Source organism: Oenanthe melanoleuca, chromosome 4, assembly GCF_029582105.1.
Source record: "Oenanthe melanoleuca isolate GR-GAL-2019-014 chromosome 4, OMel1.0, whole genome shotgun sequence".
NCBI classification, from domain to species: Eukaryota; Metazoa; Chordata; class Aves; order Passeriformes; family Muscicapidae; genus Oenanthe; species Oenanthe melanoleuca.
The window spans coordinates 31,879,470-31,897,878 of NC_079337.1; the positions used below are offsets into that span (position 1 = coordinate 31,879,470).

The 18,409-nt window shown below is 35.9% G+C and overlaps 1 protein-coding gene across 5 annotated transcripts in view; it reads right to left on the reverse strand.

The window, feature by feature from the left end:
• MARCHF1 (membrane associated ring-CH-type finger 1) overlaps nucleotides 1-18,409 on the reverse strand; it is a 222,590-nt gene that overhangs the window by 31,900 nt on the left and 172,281 nt on the right. For 4 of the 5 annotated variants that reach the window (XM_056489853.1, XM_056489852.1, XM_056489851.1 and 1 more), the window contains 2 exons: nucleotides 14,838-14,888; nucleotides 2,753-2,832 (listed from right to left, as the gene is read on the reverse strand). In XM_056489853.1, coding sequence (XP_056345828.1) covers nucleotides 2,753-2,832; nucleotides 14,838-14,888 — 131 coding nt within the window. Of the gene's footprint in view, nucleotides 1-1,721; nucleotides 2,454-2,752; nucleotides 2,833-14,837; nucleotides 14,889-18,409 lie in introns of all 5 variants that reach the window. The other variant, XM_056489850.1, reaches the window with a different exon arrangement.

The following is an 18,409-nucleotide window of genomic DNA, read 5'->3' on the forward strand; positions in this document are numbered from 1 at the left end:
TACAGAACTTAATTTTTTATACATGTATATATATTGCATGTTTTTATAGCACATTTATTTATTTGTGTATTTTTTACTACACAGATTTACTTATTTGTGTATTTTTTACTACAATATAGTGAAGCCCATATGAAGGCTCATGCTGAAGCATTTTTTTTTCAGCTTTTGGGTAGCTCATATTCTTAACAATTATTAAATGACCTGTTATATATATACTGCATGTACTACACTGGATTTTCAATACATGCAGGCTGGGTAGTTCAGAAGTATAAGACAACTCTGAAGCTGTTGTAGTTATCAGTGCACGCCTCTGCATCATGCCCTATAGATACATTTCAATACCATGATTTACCACTGTTGCTGTTTCTTTGCATTTCTGTAAGGCAGAGAGAACCCAAGTCTGGTGCTAACATATAAATTCATGTACAAACCAGCTGGACTTTGAAGAACCTTAAATTATTATGACAGACAATGGTCAGACAAGTGGAAATGTGCAGTTTTTATTGGTCAGTATAAAAAATGAGTGCATAGCCCTAGTTGTGTTAGTAATGGCTTGTATCTTCTGCTGAAAAAAAACCCACAAAATACCTGCATATTACCTTTCTTCTTTTTAGAAATAAGATCTTTGCAGTGTTTCACCAGCTTAAAGCATACTGTGAAACTGCATGATGTGGCATCATGAACTTCCTCATCCTCTGTTTACATTTCCACACAAATTCTTCCCAGCAAAGAAAAGTGAGAAGTTTTGGGTAACCATATGAAGAAACTAAGCCTGACTGACACTTTGTAGATGAGAGCCAATGCTGGCTCACAAGTCTGGTAAGGGAGAAAAAAGGAAATACTTGTTTCAGTTCTGTTAGACTTACGGGATGGTGATTTTCATTTACCACTGAACTAACTCAAGCATTCCCAGCTGTGTACTCCAAATTTGGATGCTAGCCCAGAAGTGGCTACCTTGATCTCATTTGCAGGGAAAAATGCTCACCTTTGGCTTGCATGCTTCACACCAAGGGCATCAGATTGTCAGAGGCCTGAACTTCTGGACTCAAGAGAACTCTTGGTGCTTTTTCTTTCCCAAAGCTTATTTTACTGCTTATTCTGCCCAACCACCCTTTGTATCATTCCAATCCTTGTGAGGGTGACTGAACTAACAGCCCATACGAATTCACACTGTGGAGGTGTTAAGCAGTGCAAAATCACAGACAAATTATGCCCCACTAGAGACAATGTTCTCCTGGCACCATCCACAGGATCCCTGAGGTAATGGCACTGCTAAGGGACACTGAATCAAGACCATCAATTTATTTCATATAAGTCATTGAAAAATTACACAGAGGGACCAAAGCTGTGTTTGAACTGATCACTTAAGGAGGAAAAGCTCTATATCCCATTGTATTGAGCTATCTGTCACTCTGCTTCATTCTCTGCCTCTGGCTGGAGATTTTAAAAAAACAATACTCTGCTAGAGGACAGAGTGTGTCCATCTTCATGGAGCAAAGACAAACATTTGGTTCCTTTGTAGGATTACTTTTTTTAAATATGAGAAGTACCTCTTCAGACTGAGATATGCTAACTTCTCTGCAGCAAAGGTTCTTGTGTTATTTCCTGTGGCCTGCCTAGCAATTTATAACTGAGAAATAGTGACAGAAAGCAATCATGGGAAAGGCACTCAGGGAGAAACTCCTCTTAAGAATGCTAACTCCTTCTTAATAGGGACTAACCTGCATACTTCTAAATCATCAGACCAGTCATCATACAGCACTGGAGGCTTCTGATCAGCATGAGGCACAGTGGTCCCTGCCCCAGCAGGGGCTCCGTGATCTGGGACTGCCAGGGCATCGCTGCCAGAGCCTGCCTCTGCAAAGGAGTCCTTCGTGTGTCTAAGGAAAGGTGCAGGCTGCCGATCTCTGTGGTAGCTTTTCCCTTTGCTTTTCCCACATTTTCTTGAGGAAATCCTTGCTTCCTGAGATGATGCTGAAGACTGGGATTCCTTAAGCCTTGGAATCCTTCGGCGGTGATTTAATGTAGGGTTCTCAGGGTCAGACACCTCTTGTTTCTCTTTTCCCATTGTCCCCAAGGTGACAAGTTCAAAAGCATTACTGTTTGAGGACTCATCCTGGTTACTGCATGATCTATTGTTTCTTCTCCCTCTCCTGGCCATCCTGGCCTTTTCTCTTGCTCTCCTCCTAGCCTGAGCCCACTGACTCTCATCTGAAGACGATGATGAATCAGATGTGTTCCAGCTGGATCTTGGAGGCTCAGGATGCAATTTACAGTTTCTCCCCTTTCCTGGCTTTTCTGTGTGCTCACCATTGTCTCCAGTCTCTCTTTTCCGCCTAAACCTTCGTTTTATGTGTTTCTTACCACCAGGCTCCCTATTAGAAGGGGCCAGCACCATGACAGGGGTTGCACGTTCAAGCTCATCTTCTGACAAATCATGCAAGGTAGTAGATCTAGACAAAGCAGTAAGCAAAGGAAAGGGATGGAAATGGTAAGGATGAGTGGAAAGAGAAATCACACACACACAAAAAAAAAAAAAAGAAAAAAAAAGATGAGAATGAGAACATGAATTTTAATGGAAAAACATGAAACTAAAATGCAAAAACAAAACCAAAATAAAGAGAGATAAAAAGAAAACTAAAGTCGATGTCAATTATGGATAAAGTTAAGCAGAAGCAAGAGCTACATAATATTTAATAAAAACAACTAACAAGTATCAGCCAGATGAGAGTATATTTTTCTCAGCACATACCTACAAATGTCCTGAGTGGAGGGGCAGACAGACAACCGAGATTGACTCCTGGGAGCTGTTCCTGTTGTAGGACTGCTTGCCTGTTGAAATAAGTTAGACAGTTTGGAATCTTTGTCCAAGAAATACATTGCAGATATTTTACTGCTTTGCCACATTATTACAAAATTAAAAAAACTGTTTCTGCTGTTCATAGCGCACTGTTGAACATATAGAAGCTCACAAAATACAGGAAGCTTGAACAAAAGTGAAACCTATTTGTGGAACTAAGTACGACTGAAGTGTTTGAGCTCTCATTCGCTCACGACTACTTTCTGTCACTGTTTGAGGAAGCAGCTTTCAGCATTTGAATTTTCAATTGGCTCTACTGTAAATGTCTGAAGGGAAAAAGCACTGCTTTTCTTTTGTGCAGTCAAGCAACCACGATGACTCCTTTCCAAATCATGTGAAGTGCATTTGCAATACATTAAGTGATGAAAAACCCAAAGCTAACTTAGGTTGAGTGGACTGATGAAACAACAGGAAGATTAGAGTGTGTTTTGAAAGGTTTTCAAAGCAATCAGATCCTCTGGAAGAGCTGAAAATGTTAAACTGAGATGAGCCTGAAAAATTCAAAGTGCAGGCTGCATCTGTACAGAGCTGATCACATTCTCAAACAGCAGAAGAGATATACAACATGTTTAGTGTGTGACATTTTGCTCATAAGGTTGTTGCTACAAATTGCAGATTCAGTTACCCAATACTTTCACTGAAAACATATTTTGATGGTGTTAATGGCAAACGATTTCAATCTGCCTTGCTATCTACTGGCAGCAGAACTGTATGGAATCCAAATGTAACTCCAAGGCATTGGGATTCTTCGGGATCCCTCACAAGACAGGGTATTGTGGGAAGTGGGTTCAGTACAAACCATTCACAAGGCTATGACCTTCCTGCAGCTGATCTGGGGTATTAGCTTTTAGAATGCAACTCCATCCACCCCACTGTGATCACCCCTTCCAAATGCAGACAAAATTCTACAAGCCTCAGAATTCCACAAGGTTGTGCATCAGATGCAAGGGAAGGATGACTATTAAGCAAGAATACAAAGTACAAATCATATAAAGATGTAAAGCCTGTTATCCAAATCTTTTGTACTAGCAAATCAAATTCAGTCAGATAATTGAAATTATTTCTAGCTCAACTTTCACAGACATTTCTGTGGTATTAAAAAGGTATTGGAAAATTAGTAGTACAAGCAAAAATAATTACAAACAGCAAGTACCTGCCAACATTTCATTTTTACCCAAGGTTCTCAATATCCATTCTATTTGATGCATACATCTTTTGGAAACACCAGTCACCACTATGTAGAATTTTTGCTTTTATATGGATACCAGCTGAGACTTACGAATAGTGGTTTTGCATGAAAACAATTTTCTAGCTCCTGGAATTCAAGTTACCACTTTTATCTGTTGATTAATATTGCAAAAATACACCAAACACACCAACAACATTACTAATTCTTTACTTCTAGTTCCATGAACAAAACTCAGAGAAACAACAACTAAGCCAAAATGAGAAACTAAATTGATAAAGCAATTGATAAATTCATTGACACAATCCTTTTGTTCTAAGTTTTTGCCATGTCTGGATTCACCAGTCAAAGGAGGAACATCAGTGTGTCTACATGCAGTGTCCTGCTGGAAGAAAAGGACAAGTATCTGTGAGAGAAATTGTATTCCATATCTCCTTTTCTACCAAAGGGACATTTCAATTATGTGCATTGTGTCAGAGTATGAGTTTTTTGTACATACATATTAGGAACATATGTTAGATGCATGGTTGGGTACATAATCTTCTACATCTCAGCCTCTGAGATTAGCATTAAGTAATTAGGCATATCTTAAGCTACTTAATGAGGAAAGATGCAGACATCAGCAGCAGTAACTAATGTTATTGGGTTACATGCTGCTGCTACATGAAAAAAAATCCCTCCAGACTAAGCCCCAGCTGAAGGACTGGTGAAGAAATCCAGCCCCAGAGTCAAGTGTGGAATCCTGAATTCATCCCTCATGATGAGCTCATTTCTTTTCTCCCTTCACACTTCCAGGACTGTCACCATTGCTTCTTTCAGGATCTCTGTAATAGAGGGGTTTGGCCTGGTCTTAAATGGTGGTCAGATCATCTCCATGCAGTAAAATAAATTTTTACACCACCTTGCCACAAGCAGTACCCTTTGAAGGGATAAAGAGATTGGCTAAGCTGGCCCATCAACCATACATTCATAGTCTGCACGAGTTCAATAAACTTTCAGGAGCTATTAAAGCAGGAAGCCAGCTAGACAGTCCTTAAGAGAGTTGAAATAAAGCCAAAAACTAAACAAACTCATTGAAAAGCTTTTACACTTATGATTTGGAACTGCAGACTGGTGGAAATCTAATTATTTTAAGATAAAAAATACATTATCAGTCTGACTACTTAAATCTTACATTTCACTTTCAACTATCAAGAGGTCTGGACTGTTTTAGCCCTGCTCAGTCAAATTTACTTTCTAGTTCCCCTGTGCAGGCATGATGCTATGTTTAGTTGTACATAACTCAGAGAAAAGTTTATTACCTTCAAAACCATTTTATATAAATATCTTTTACAAAATTAATACTTTTTTCTTGTTTGTCCAAGCCCTATTGGAGCAAACATGACAACTGGCAGGCAAAAAGCCAATGCACCACTTAAGTCTTCAAAAACAAAGCATGACAAGTTACACAAAAGAAATAAGATTCTTACCTGAGATCAAATAAAATTCATTTGGTTTCTACAACCTTCTAACACAAATTTTTATTTACATTATCTTAATTTATACACATTTATCTACATTAAACTAGATTTTCATGGTAAAATCATAGGTTCATAGAATACCAGTTTGGATGGGGCTCAAAGATCACCTAGTCCAACCTTTCTTGGCAAAAGCACAGTGTGGACAATATGTCCCATTACCCCGTCCACCTGAATCTTAAGTGTTTGACTTTGTGGGGAAAAAAGTGAATGAATGGAGTGATTTTAAAAATCAAAAAGGTTAGTGTTTCTGGTGATATTAATTTTCTGATGTTGATTTGTGTGCCTCACAGGAAATGGAGGCCCTTATTTTGTAAATAGGTCCAGTCTTTGTAAATTAAATGGGAATAGAAGGACCTGCTAAAGTCAGGTCTGTCCTTGCTACCACAGGTCATATGAATATAATAATTCACAGCAAGATGAGCTGTTTTTAAGAACCTGTAAATTTCAACTCAGCTGGATCCCTAGTCCAGACTTCTGTCCCCAAACCCCTTTACTTTTTCATCCTACCTTGTTCTGACAACAGTAACTATATCTGCTTTCTGCTACCAGCACTGGCTCTAGGTTTATTCCAATTCTTTTGGCAATATTCCCTCTTTGCCATCTCTTCTACAAGTCATACATCCCAAGCTAATTTTAAAAATTTAAATAATTATATCTCTTGAATCCAGTCTGACAGCAAAGACACCTAAAGGGGCATTTACTTGGGTAGTGTATTTAAAGATAGAATTGTGCATTTTCAAGGCATATCTGACAAACCAGAACATGATAATTTGAATATATTCTGCTCACGTCTTATCAGTCCAGCTCTTTTGGGAATGTATATGCAACAGATGTTGCAAGCAGTCTAAAGCAGACAGATCTTATTGTTATAATTGCTGTCACATTGCTATATTGCTATGCAGCACACTGAATATTTTGAGATACTGTAGTTAGTGAACAGAGGGATCAGATTGATGCTGAGGACCCAATTCCACCTGGCAGGCTGAAAACCAAGAATTTTTAAAAATAGTCTTCCTTGAATGAATGTTTTCTTCAGACATGTATATTGTATAGCTCACTGGAATGAGAAAACTAAACAAGCACTGTACAAATTTTATCATAAAAAATTACACCAGTAGCAGAATTAATTGTGGCAATTCAAAATAAAGCTGTCTCACAATTAATTTATAAGCAAGGCAGCTCATTTCTCTATGCTATCAATACAAGGAAGAGGTCTAAGGGATAATGCCAACTCCAGCTGATTAGGTTTGGCATTTCAAAAATATTGTTAGAGAGAGATTCCCCAGTCACCACCTTCTGCTGTCTCGGCCAGTTTAGATGAACTCTCTTGTCAGGGATATGCAATTCAATTAACAGAGATGACAAGGCACTCATCCATAATTATTTTTGGGCTGTTGATAGTGTGCTTTTCAAGCAGAGTTTTCAGGGTAAGTGAGACGACAATCACTCACCCAACACAAGGGGACTTCAGTGTCACACACATTTGTCCATGTTAGAAAACCAGCAAAGACAGAAGTGGGGGGCAGAAATAAGTTCAACTGGAGCAAACAGTAAGAATTTCAAATCAAGACTGCCTTTACTTACATGTTCAGGATATCATAGAAGTTTCCAGATAAAAATAAATTTAAAAAAGAAAAATAAAATAGAAAAAAAAAAAAGTCCTTAGAGGCCATCTACTGCTAAGCCTGAACACTTAAACTTAGTGCAAGAATATGAGCCAAGATGTGATCTTCTTAAGAACATAGAGGGGCTTTGGCCTAACAGAAGAGCTGAGTAAAAGCAGATTCCAGAAGTGCAAAGGAAGAACATAGGAAGGGAGTGAAGCTTTAAATTAATAAACCAGATGATGAAATGGACAGCTTATATAAAATGGCCTCACAGCTGTCACCAGAAAAGCTAATGAATCCTCCTGTCTCTGTTCTGAATAGAGACATTTCCAAAAGCTGGTCAACTTACAACACTGCTGAAGTAGAAAGCTGCAGACAATTGACAGGTGATAGGGCAGACAAGGAAAATGTCTAATACTTTTATTCTCCTACTGAGTTTGCTATAATAGCAGTGATGCATCAAAGAATACCCTAGATCCCACCAGCCATTAGTTAAAAAGCTGAAACTCTATCCTATTTGAAAAACAGCACACAAAGGAATGGAAACCTTAGATTAGAGTAGTTTGTATGGGAATAAGCTCAGTAGGAGACCCAGTCTGTGCATTTTAACCTGAAAATTTCTGCACTGCAAACAACGCAACATTCTGTGGAAAACATCCACCTCTATGAACTTTTATGTGGACATTTCCTCAGGTCTACAAAGTTCCAAAACATGATGAAGGTGACCCAAGCTGGGTGTTATTTTACAAGCTTGGTCTTGATGGCAACTGAAATTTGTATGAATGGGTTTAGGGGTAGGGTTTTGTTTTTTTTGGCTTTTTTTTTTTTTTTTTTTTTTTTTTCTTTTCTTTTCTTTATTTGTTTCTATATGATAGAGTTCCTGTTTTGTGCTCAGACTTCAAAGTTGTTTTAATCTGATTGATGCCTTCCTTTACAGCAACTGTTACATTAATTGGTGATTGAATTTCTGCTAACTTATCTTTCACAGATTTTAATTTTTTGTAAATTATTCCTTGCACAATTCTTCTCCAAACCTTTGCTTCTTCTTTCCTCCTTCCCCTCCTTTCACCTACCTTTGAAGAGAAGGAATGAAGGGAAAAGTAACACACAAGGAAGGAGCAGAAGAATCCTTAGGATTCTGCCAAACAATACCACTCAGCACCTTTGAAAGTCAGTATGATCATGTTATAAAGTGGCTTGAAATCTAAAATCAAAATTGCAAATGGCAAATCCATACTATCATTCAAAAATAAGCAAACGAGCAATTACAGCTTTAACTGTAGATTCAATCAGCATGTTTGTTTTCTCCTGCCTTACTGATTTATGTTAATCTTTATTTTCAAGGTACAGAAGCACAGCTAGCTAAGCTCTGAATTATCAGATAGAATATAGTATGCAGAAGTCTTTGTATCATAGCAACACAGTACTTTTCATTCATGATTCTCTTCAAGAATGCATCTTTCTAGTCATTATCACTTTCTTAATAAAAATGTTTCATACTTCTTTTAAAAAATGTATGCAATTGGAACAAAGAATGTGCCAGGATTAACACAAAAGGTGCAGAGCTATGAGACCAGCAGCTTTTGACTGTCTGAAGAGAGCTAAATGAAAATTTAGCCTATAGGAAAGATGAAGTACAAAACCCGTATTTTCTTTGTTACTGGATTTTGCAGCATTTTATTTCTAAAGGTGGGCAGTACTGAGAGAACCATTTAGAACTTCTGTTCCAAAGTGGGCATCTGTTTTCACACATCCCTCTATCTGCAAGACTGAAACCCTCAAAACATTCCTATAACCTGAACAGCTTTCACTCAGATGACATTCCTGCCATGCTCTCACAATGCATATGCATGTGAGTGCACACACCCACCATGTTCTTCCTTTGGTCTGGTGGACTGTGCAAGAGACAGACTGGATAAAATCCCATCTGTGAGGACATAACCCTTATACTTGAACAACTCCATTCTGCTGTGTATTTGATGTCTATTTATTCCAGCCCTAAGGAAAGAGAGAAGCCTTAATGTGCCAAGGCAAAAGAGTTGTAAGAATATTGAAATGACTAAACTGAAAGAAGTGAAACTCTGAGAATGCATCTTTGCAAAAACCAGGAGATACTTTATTTTTATGAAGTCCAGTAAACATAAAACTGCATGATCCCCCCCAAATTTTCGCCACTGTAGAAACAAAGTTTGCTTAATTGAATCTGTTTTCAGGAAAAATATATGAAATATGCTTCTGAGTGCCATGGTGAAAAAACAAATGCCATGCAAACATTTCCAGAGTACATATGTATATCTGTATCTCTGTAACAGGTATGTTACAGATCATAATTATTATTTATAATTGTGTAAATAGTTAAAATAATAAAAAATAAGCATATGTAATAACTTGCATGCTCCATTAACTGAAAACAAATCAAAGCTGCTTCTATAGGATATTAGCTATTACAAGATAGGACTGGATTCTGTGATAATATATATTAAAATTATATTCAGGCATTACACACTTAGTGAGCTTGTATAAAAATACTAAAATTATGGCACAACACATTCCACACATATATGCAGTTTTATCTGCATATGTAAATGTGACACATTTAGGTACACTCCCAATAGTTAGTAAGAACTGTGATTGAATAAATCAGAATCTATAAAATTCTACCCATTCTTGTACACGTACAATCACATATTTTTATGCATTCCCTCTCATTAAAATGCCAGTTTATAACAGGTCCAAAAAAAATGTATCCAATAGTAAACTGAAATTGAATTATTTTCTGATGGTTGTCCCCATGTATTTAGTACTGCCATATATTCATGCAATTTTATTCAGAAATTTAATTTTTGGGCAGACTTAGGTAAATTCTGCTGTCATGCCTTTTGTTAAGCTTATTGTAAACAAAAAGTAAATTGTATGGACAAACCACAAAGCATTCTCTATACAATCAAGCATTCATATTTAGGAGTTTTAAAAAGCGCAGAAACAGTTACTATACAGTGGATCTAGTTCTAGTTTCTGGTTTTCTTTTTTTTTTTTGCATTGAAAACAAATTCTGTTTTGATGAACAAAATCTTTCAACTAACTTGTTTACTTTGCACTGTTGTTTTCAGTAAATGAGAGCTAAGTGCTAGGTTAGTCTTCAGCTTTCATAATAATAATTCTGTTTATGAGCAAGAAGAATGATTTGATGACTAATGTAACATTTATACTCATATTTTAATGCCAGTTTTGTATACATGGTATTATCTACTGTAAAAGCACTTAGGAAGGTTGACATTTTATGCTTTACAAGAGCGAGGACTTATTTCTTGATTTGTTTTCTTTTTAAAAAGCCCTAAGTTTTTTCTCAGTTGCCCACTACAGTAATCTAGAACCTACACTTGGAAGGGATGAAGCTACATGGTTTCTTGAATAAACAGCAACCACCAACCTGGAAGAGAATTTTCACTTGTGATTAGTGTGAAATTGGCAAGGAACACTAAGAACTACGGATCAACTTGTAGCATCCTAGCTGCCTGTTTCAAAACACAAAGGATCACACACCTGGTCTTTAGGATTCAGTCATGCAACAGATTATCTTGGAAGTGCTGCAATCCTGGTTCTGGCAAAGAAAGTCCATGGGAAGTACTTCTTTAAAAAGAACACTTAAGTTCCTTCATGTTTTTTTTACCATAAAATCTATATGGAGATACTGTGTGCTCTCTGTTGGTGTCACTGTCTAAGCCATGGTGATGTTTGGCCATTACAAACACAGTGTGCAATAGTGAGTTCTGCTTCAAGCTGGGTAAACCACCCAAACTGGACTTTTCACACATTCACCTTGTACTAAGAGAAGATGAAATATTTGAGACTATCAAAACACGTGAAAAATTATTCAATTTTAATGGAAGAGATTAAATGTTATTTTATAATTCGAAACGATAAATATTGTATTACTTATTACAGAATTTGGTACCCAGGTTGTGAAATTTATTTCAGAGTCAAAAATTAAGTGGTTCAAATCCAGAATTAATTGGCAATGATAAATTTTTCATCTAAAACTTTAGTGAACACTACTTTGGCATCCTGGTTGCCTTTTGGTTTTCATTTGTAACTTATTGAGAAGAACCCCACCTGACACAAGAAATAAGAAATTGCTAACATAGAGTAAAAACAATTATTTCCATCTTTCTTTCCTCTATTATTATTCATATTCTAAATCAGACATGTGAATATTATCACACAGAATATTCCAAAACAAGCACCTCACTTCCTGATATAACTCGACAGTTTTATTAGATGGTTGCTTCAGAGACTTGTAAATAATAAGTGTTCTAACACCTGCTCCAGGCTTTTGAAAAGTAATTGAGGCAAAACAAAATTCAGGCAATTTGCTCCTAGCCTGATTTTCTCTGCACTGAAAAATAAGCCCAAGGTTCCCACCAGAGATTTTCAGATCTCGCTACTGAGACAGCATCCTTCTCTAATGAGCTCTTGAATCATAATTAACATACAGAAAGATAATTACAATGTTTTAGAAACATTTCTTCCAAAAAGCATTTTAACATAACCAGGCAGCCTCAGAAAACACATATAAAGTCTCCAGACTGTAATTCATACACAAAATTTGTTCCACTGGTTAACCACAACAGAAAACAATGTATCCACCAGATCCTTCTCTGACTAGCTTTCCTCTTCAATTATACATATATATAGGAAATTATAAAACTTTTAATGAAAGAAGCTACAGTGCACAGAAAACTAAGCAATGGCATATAGGTAATGAACAAGGTCAAGTTTTTAATTTACTTAGATTTTAAACACATGCAGATAGGATAATTTCAATTCTGAAATCCAGAACACTGCACAATACTATCTCTTACAAAGAATAATTAAGTCCCTTCTCCTGCTAGCAACATGGAAAATAGGTGGAGAAAAAAGCCTAATGCTTAAAAAACCAGTAATAATTTAGAATCATCAAGGCTGGTTTGTAACTCACATTTCCAAGTACTTTATATTTTTCTTTATGTGTAAAAGTTTCTTTATGTAAACAGGTTTTGAAAGCCATAACTACTAACTAGGATGGCACTTTGTCACTACTGTGAAAAACTGATCAGTTCAAAATATGACTTAATAATCTAATTATTAAATCATTAATAATATCCAATTAATTAAGTGCTAGCAGGGCATAATGCAAAAAGATTGTTTATTGATTTATTTATTGCACAGTAAAAATCTAGGTTTTTACCAGAAGTTCAGGAAAAATCAGACACTGATACATTTTCCTAATTGTCTCTGATTGGAAAACTAACAGAAGCAGTTGCTTTTGGAGTTCCAGGGCATTTCTCTTGATATAAATAAATAAAAGACTGAGGTGAATGAACAAATTCCCAGGTTGCTGTTCACTGAAGACAGCCACAGCTGTCAGTCAAATATTTTAAGTTTTGTTCTTTCATTTGCCTGAAATAGTCTGTTACTGAAATTAAAATTCCTTTCAACATGCTAAACTTCTCTAACTAAACACTCTCAACAGAAAGCAAAAGTCAATGGTAAAATTGAGGTGTTGATTTCCACACACACACACATTCCCACCTTGGGAATGTTTGATTGAAAAATCTCTATATTGAATAGGTATATACTAACTAGTATCTGGAAAATACCAAATCAAAATGATTCCTTCTCATTATAACTAGATAAGACATGTTCAGTGTTCAATAATTCAGTTTAATCTGTAATACCACAAAATTCAGACTTAAAATCCATGTACCTAGCATGCAAAATTGCCCAAGCAGGTGCTCTCTCCAAATAAACAATTTAAGAGCATTATGAAATACGAATCTGTATTTACAGAATCTGTGCTGTATTTCATTTCACAATCAGGTTGGTACAAAATCCAGTGGTATCTACTCTGCTCTGGGGTAGGAGCTCTACATCCAATCAAGAGTGGAATACACAACACATGGTAACTATTAAAATATACTTCCATTTGACCCTTTTTAACTTGCACATACAGGCAAATGAAAACAGTGAAAGACAATGTTTTGATGACACTATTTTATAGTTTTACATAAAGACTATCTAATTTTCCTGCCCATTGAAATTTTCATTGTGTGCAAGATCTGACATTGCACAGAACACAGCTCCTTTGGCATGTAGTTTATTTGGCCTAGAAGCTTTCAACCTTGTTTTGAGGTGGAATATTTTTTGCCATCACTTTCTGCCATGCAATATTAACCTGCAAAGTTAGATGTTTGCTCTTCTATGTATACACGCACATATAAAAATCTGTTTTACAAAAAAAAGCATTTTAAATCAGACAGCAAATGAAACTGGAATTCCAATCAAATGTCTTTCAGCATTTGAAAAACTTCACTGGCAGGTAACTTCACATATAAAAATTAATCCAAAACAATACATCATGCTATACATTAGAAAAAGATTAAGTGTATGACTGAAAACCTGGGTTTTTAGCTTGCAACTAAAACCAGTGCAAATATCACTTTCTAATAAGCAACTCTACTGATTTCTGCATAAACCACTTCAAAATAAATGTTAGTCACTGGCATGTTTCTCATGTCAGTGAATATACTTATGCTGTGTCACAGTGAAACCCATGCACCCATCTTCAAAAAATGCAGAAAAAGAAATATCAATTTATAATAGATTTACAGTAACTATAGCTAGAGACATGCATTTAAAACTCTTAATTAAAATAATTAATAGAATTCCCAGTGATCAAGTTTGTAAATATATAACTATATAATTTCTAAGGATAGGGAGTAAGCCTAGAAGAGTTTCAGCCATGTCCTATAGCAGGCTGCATATATTCTACATCTTTTCACCTGCCTTTCTTTTTCCCTTCTTAATGTAAGAGAACAGAACCTAACACAGAACTAGTATTTTAACTTAAAATCACAGTTGGAGTTTGTTGTCTTTTTTTTTTGTTTTATGCTCTGAGAAGAAAAAAGTTTTACAATGGGTACCCCAAAGACAAAAATACTTTGGGAAGAGGTTTAAGGATACTGTGCTTGCCCTAAATGCAGAGTATTTAGAACCCAACATAATACTTGGCAGATGTTTAGGCTCGGTTAAAAAAAAATAAATTTAGTTTTTATCTTTTACCTCCTGTATATCCTGACTTTTTGGAAGAAATTTCACATGTGAACCAAAAATACAGAAAAAGGGGGTTAAAAACAAAGAACTTCAATAAAAATCATATTTTTCCTTTCCTGTTTCCTAAAAACCAAAAAGCATCTAGACGTAAAGTCCTGGTTTCAGTGACCCATATATGCCTGTTAAAGGATTTCAGAATTCCATCTAGAATGAAGGCAGTTTTCATAGTTTTGCACATTACAGCTGTTATTATTTGGGTAGTGCAGGAAGAGAAAAACCAAGTAGCAATTCTATCTTAAACCAAAGTGCTAGAGTAGCATTAAACACTTGGGGAAACAGGCAAAAAAAAGTGCATGTGTTATTTGCTTATTATTACAAATTTTACAGTAATGACTAATTGTATATTTATGATGGAGTTTACAGTGTAACCATAATGTTCAGCACCAAAACTTTAAAATCTGATTCTCATAAGTAAAGTACTATATAAGAAATATAATCGATTAAAGTACTGTTTTATATTTAATTGTCTAGTTTTCTTTAAATTCTAGAAAAAGGAAATAGATTTCACATACCTTTGAAATATTACTTGATCGACTTGTGGAACGCCCTGGGGATTTGTCATTCTGGAAAACAAAATTAAAAGATGAAAAAAAGTTACATCATTCGGATTTTACCTTATCTTTTCTGTGATTGTGACTGCATAGAGATACTCCTCTATTTTTCTTCAGTTTGGCTACAAACTGTACAGTGGAAGACAGTTCCAGAAATAAACCATTACAGTAGCCTTGCAAATTACACAAGTAAATGTTTTTTTTTTAATTCTGTAAGGAATTAATGCTAGCATTTAATTACTGTTAGCTTATTTTGCAGGTTTTTAGAAAAAACATTTCGAGTCAAAGATCAATAAATCATCAGAGCTTCTCATGAAAACTGGTACTTATGTATGAAAACAAATGTTCAATGACAAAAACTTCCCAGTCACACTGAACATATTCCTGCTTAAAATAAAGTAGAATTCATGCTCTAGGAAAATTAGCTGTACTAGATGACTTCCTGGACAGATATCTTCCAAGAAAAACAAATTGTGACCATGCAGAGATGCAGTTCCGTTTAACATCTACTCCTCCATCCCCTCTTACTCTTGCAAACAACACATAAACACAAACCAACACCATAGGCTGAAGTGCTTTAATAAAGTGCTTCTACAGCACATGGTCATTGTGGGGTTTTTTCCTAACATCCAAAGGAGGGAGTGGAGAAGGGGTTCAAAAATTTGTTCAGTATTTAACAGTTCCCTGGCAATTGATTCAGCTTCACTTACACTGAAAAGGTAAGGCATTTCAGAAACAGGGCTCATCCCCTTAGTAAATGCACATATCTTAAGAGAATAATGAAAATACTTTTCTCAGCTCTTGAGAATATAGGTTCAAACACTCAAGTGAAACATTCACACCAACAAGACTGATTTTTACCTAGGAGTTGAACTAGATTTTATGTGTGTAAATTTGTTAGATAACCTACTTGGAGGAAGAGGGTGTTGAAACCCAAAGCAGAGCTTTCACTTCTGCAGCATTATTTGCAATTCATGCATCATGCAAACACATACATGCACACATGTCCACAAGAGGTTTTCAACTTGTCTATGACCCATCTCTTCTCCACCTGTATTCAATAAAACTACAGAAAAATACAGAAGGTGCCAGCTGCCAAAGGCTGAATTTCCTCCTCCATTAATGGATCTCTAGTCTAGAAATTAATATTTCCCCAATACTTTGTGGGACAGAAAATTTTTGTGGTGGCAAAAATGACCAAAAAGAAACGTTAGGCAATTTGTCAGCAAACATTTAGGAAAAAAACCCCACTTTTGTCATTTTTGTACTTAAAAAGTCACTTTGATCTCAATCCCAGTAAGCACATCCATATGAAAAAATAGTTTTAAAACTACGCCTTGTTTCACATACCAATGTATCTTTATTTCTCCAGACTGTAGGTGGCCTATGTTTTTATTCCATCACTCAGTGCCATCCTTTTTTGTACTGCAAATTTAAATATCCTGAACTATCTCTCTTTCTACTTTATTTTCACCAGCACTAAGTAGCACAATAGATACTTGCCATCAAAATCCAGCATCACTGAGCTCCCTGATCACACAGCACTCTACATTTTATTCTATCATAGAAACTAAACCTCAGAACTTAACCACCTTCAGGTTTGTTTGTCACTCTTTTTTTTTTTTTAAGAACAACTTAGAAAAAAAATTCTTTAAGTTATGCATTTATTGTTTTACATTTGTCCTTGAGGCTGGGCACACTTTGAACAGGGATGTGGAGTAGATGATCCTTTCTAACCTGAAGTAACCTGCAATTCAACTATTACTTCTGTGGTATATTATCCACTGTAGCTTTGGTAATAAATTTGTAATTGCTTATCCTTTCTCAATGACATTAAATATATATAGTTTTGAATGTCTGCATTTATATCTATGGAAAATACACTTTGGATATTCTGGGTACACAATTTGGAGGAGCTCTGCTTTGACCTCAAAATAATAGAAGTTATGGACCCATGAAATTAGTTCCCATTTTGTGGTTAGAAATTATGAACAGCGATCACAGCAGAGAAACTCCCTGCTAAAAGCATGCAGCCTTTATTATTGGACTAAAAAAAATATATATTGTATTTTCTGACAGCATACTGAACCTGGGACTATAACTTCTTTTCTTTCAAAAAATCCATCATTCAAGATTCATTTTCAAAGTCTGTTTCTTGACTACAGCTCTCCAGGCTCTTTACATGATTCATTCTTCTCTCTGGCACATTATCTCCTTCATTTGTGTTACAAGAAGATTCTGACTCTCCAACTGAAAATTCACAGCATCCACAATCTGCAAAGTACTGCTGACATACTGAATCGTCTAAACTGAGAGAAAGAGTGCTGTCTCAACAGTTTTTTGGAAAACAAAGAAATAAATTTAATCATCATTACTAGGTTTAGGCATTTCATGGTGATTTATCCTGAAAACCACAGTATAAATAGAACAAAAAGTGTTGCACTAAATTACAGTACATAAATGAAATATAGAATTCTTCACTGAAGTTCCTATTCAACCTGCATGACTACTCATACAACAAAAGAACAGAATGGAAAAGTAATGGCAAAATCACTTTTGAAATGTGTCATTAAAAAGTGTCTGTGTGCTTCTGCTTTAGTGATTTATTTTTACAAAGTACTCACATTGTTAAGAATAATTGATTTTTGTTATAACTAAGTGAAGAGGAACATTATTGCAGAACGCTTTCCCTACAAGCTTAATAAACAGTAAGTTTTTTTTTTATTTTTGCACAGATTCAATACTAATTTACATTTTAAAAGTTAAAAATGAAACATAAACTATGCTGAGTTGGAAGGGACCCACAAGGACCATGGACTCCGACTCCTGGCCCTGCACAGGACAGCCCAAGTGTCACACCAGGTGACTGAGAGCATTGTCCAAACTCTTCTTGAACTCTCAGTCTGTGAGTGAGACCAATGGTGCTGTGACCATTTCCCTGGGAGCCTGTTCCAGTGCCCAATCATCCCCTGGGTGAAGAACCTTTTTCTGATATCCAACATCAACCTGCCCTGACTCAGCATCTGGCCATTCCTTTTGGTCCATTCCCACTGCACTGCTGAGTAGAGGAAACCTATAACCAAAGGATTTAACCAAAGACATATACATTAAAATACCTATACATATTTTTGTGCATCAAGGAAATCAGATTCAATTTTCTTAATCTTCGAATCAGATAATTTCAAAGAAAAAGCATTCACCTGTTAGAATTACACTTCTCAGCAGGAATTATTTAATGTCTAAGAAGAGGTTTTTTTACCTCCATGACTGAGTTTTCTAAATTTACACACACACAGAGTCCTGGCCCTTGAGCAAAGTGAAAACAAGATATTCACAGACAGCTCTCAATAAAATTCTTCAACTGTGTTTTCATCTAGTCAACAAAATAGCAAAACAGTCCTCCCAAGACTCCTCCTGGACAGGCATGAGTTTTTTAGGTTCTTTTATGAAGACCACACTGAAATGCCTCTCCTTACCAGATGTCCCATACCACCAATATCTTATCTCTTCTATCCTAGGACACATCTTACAAA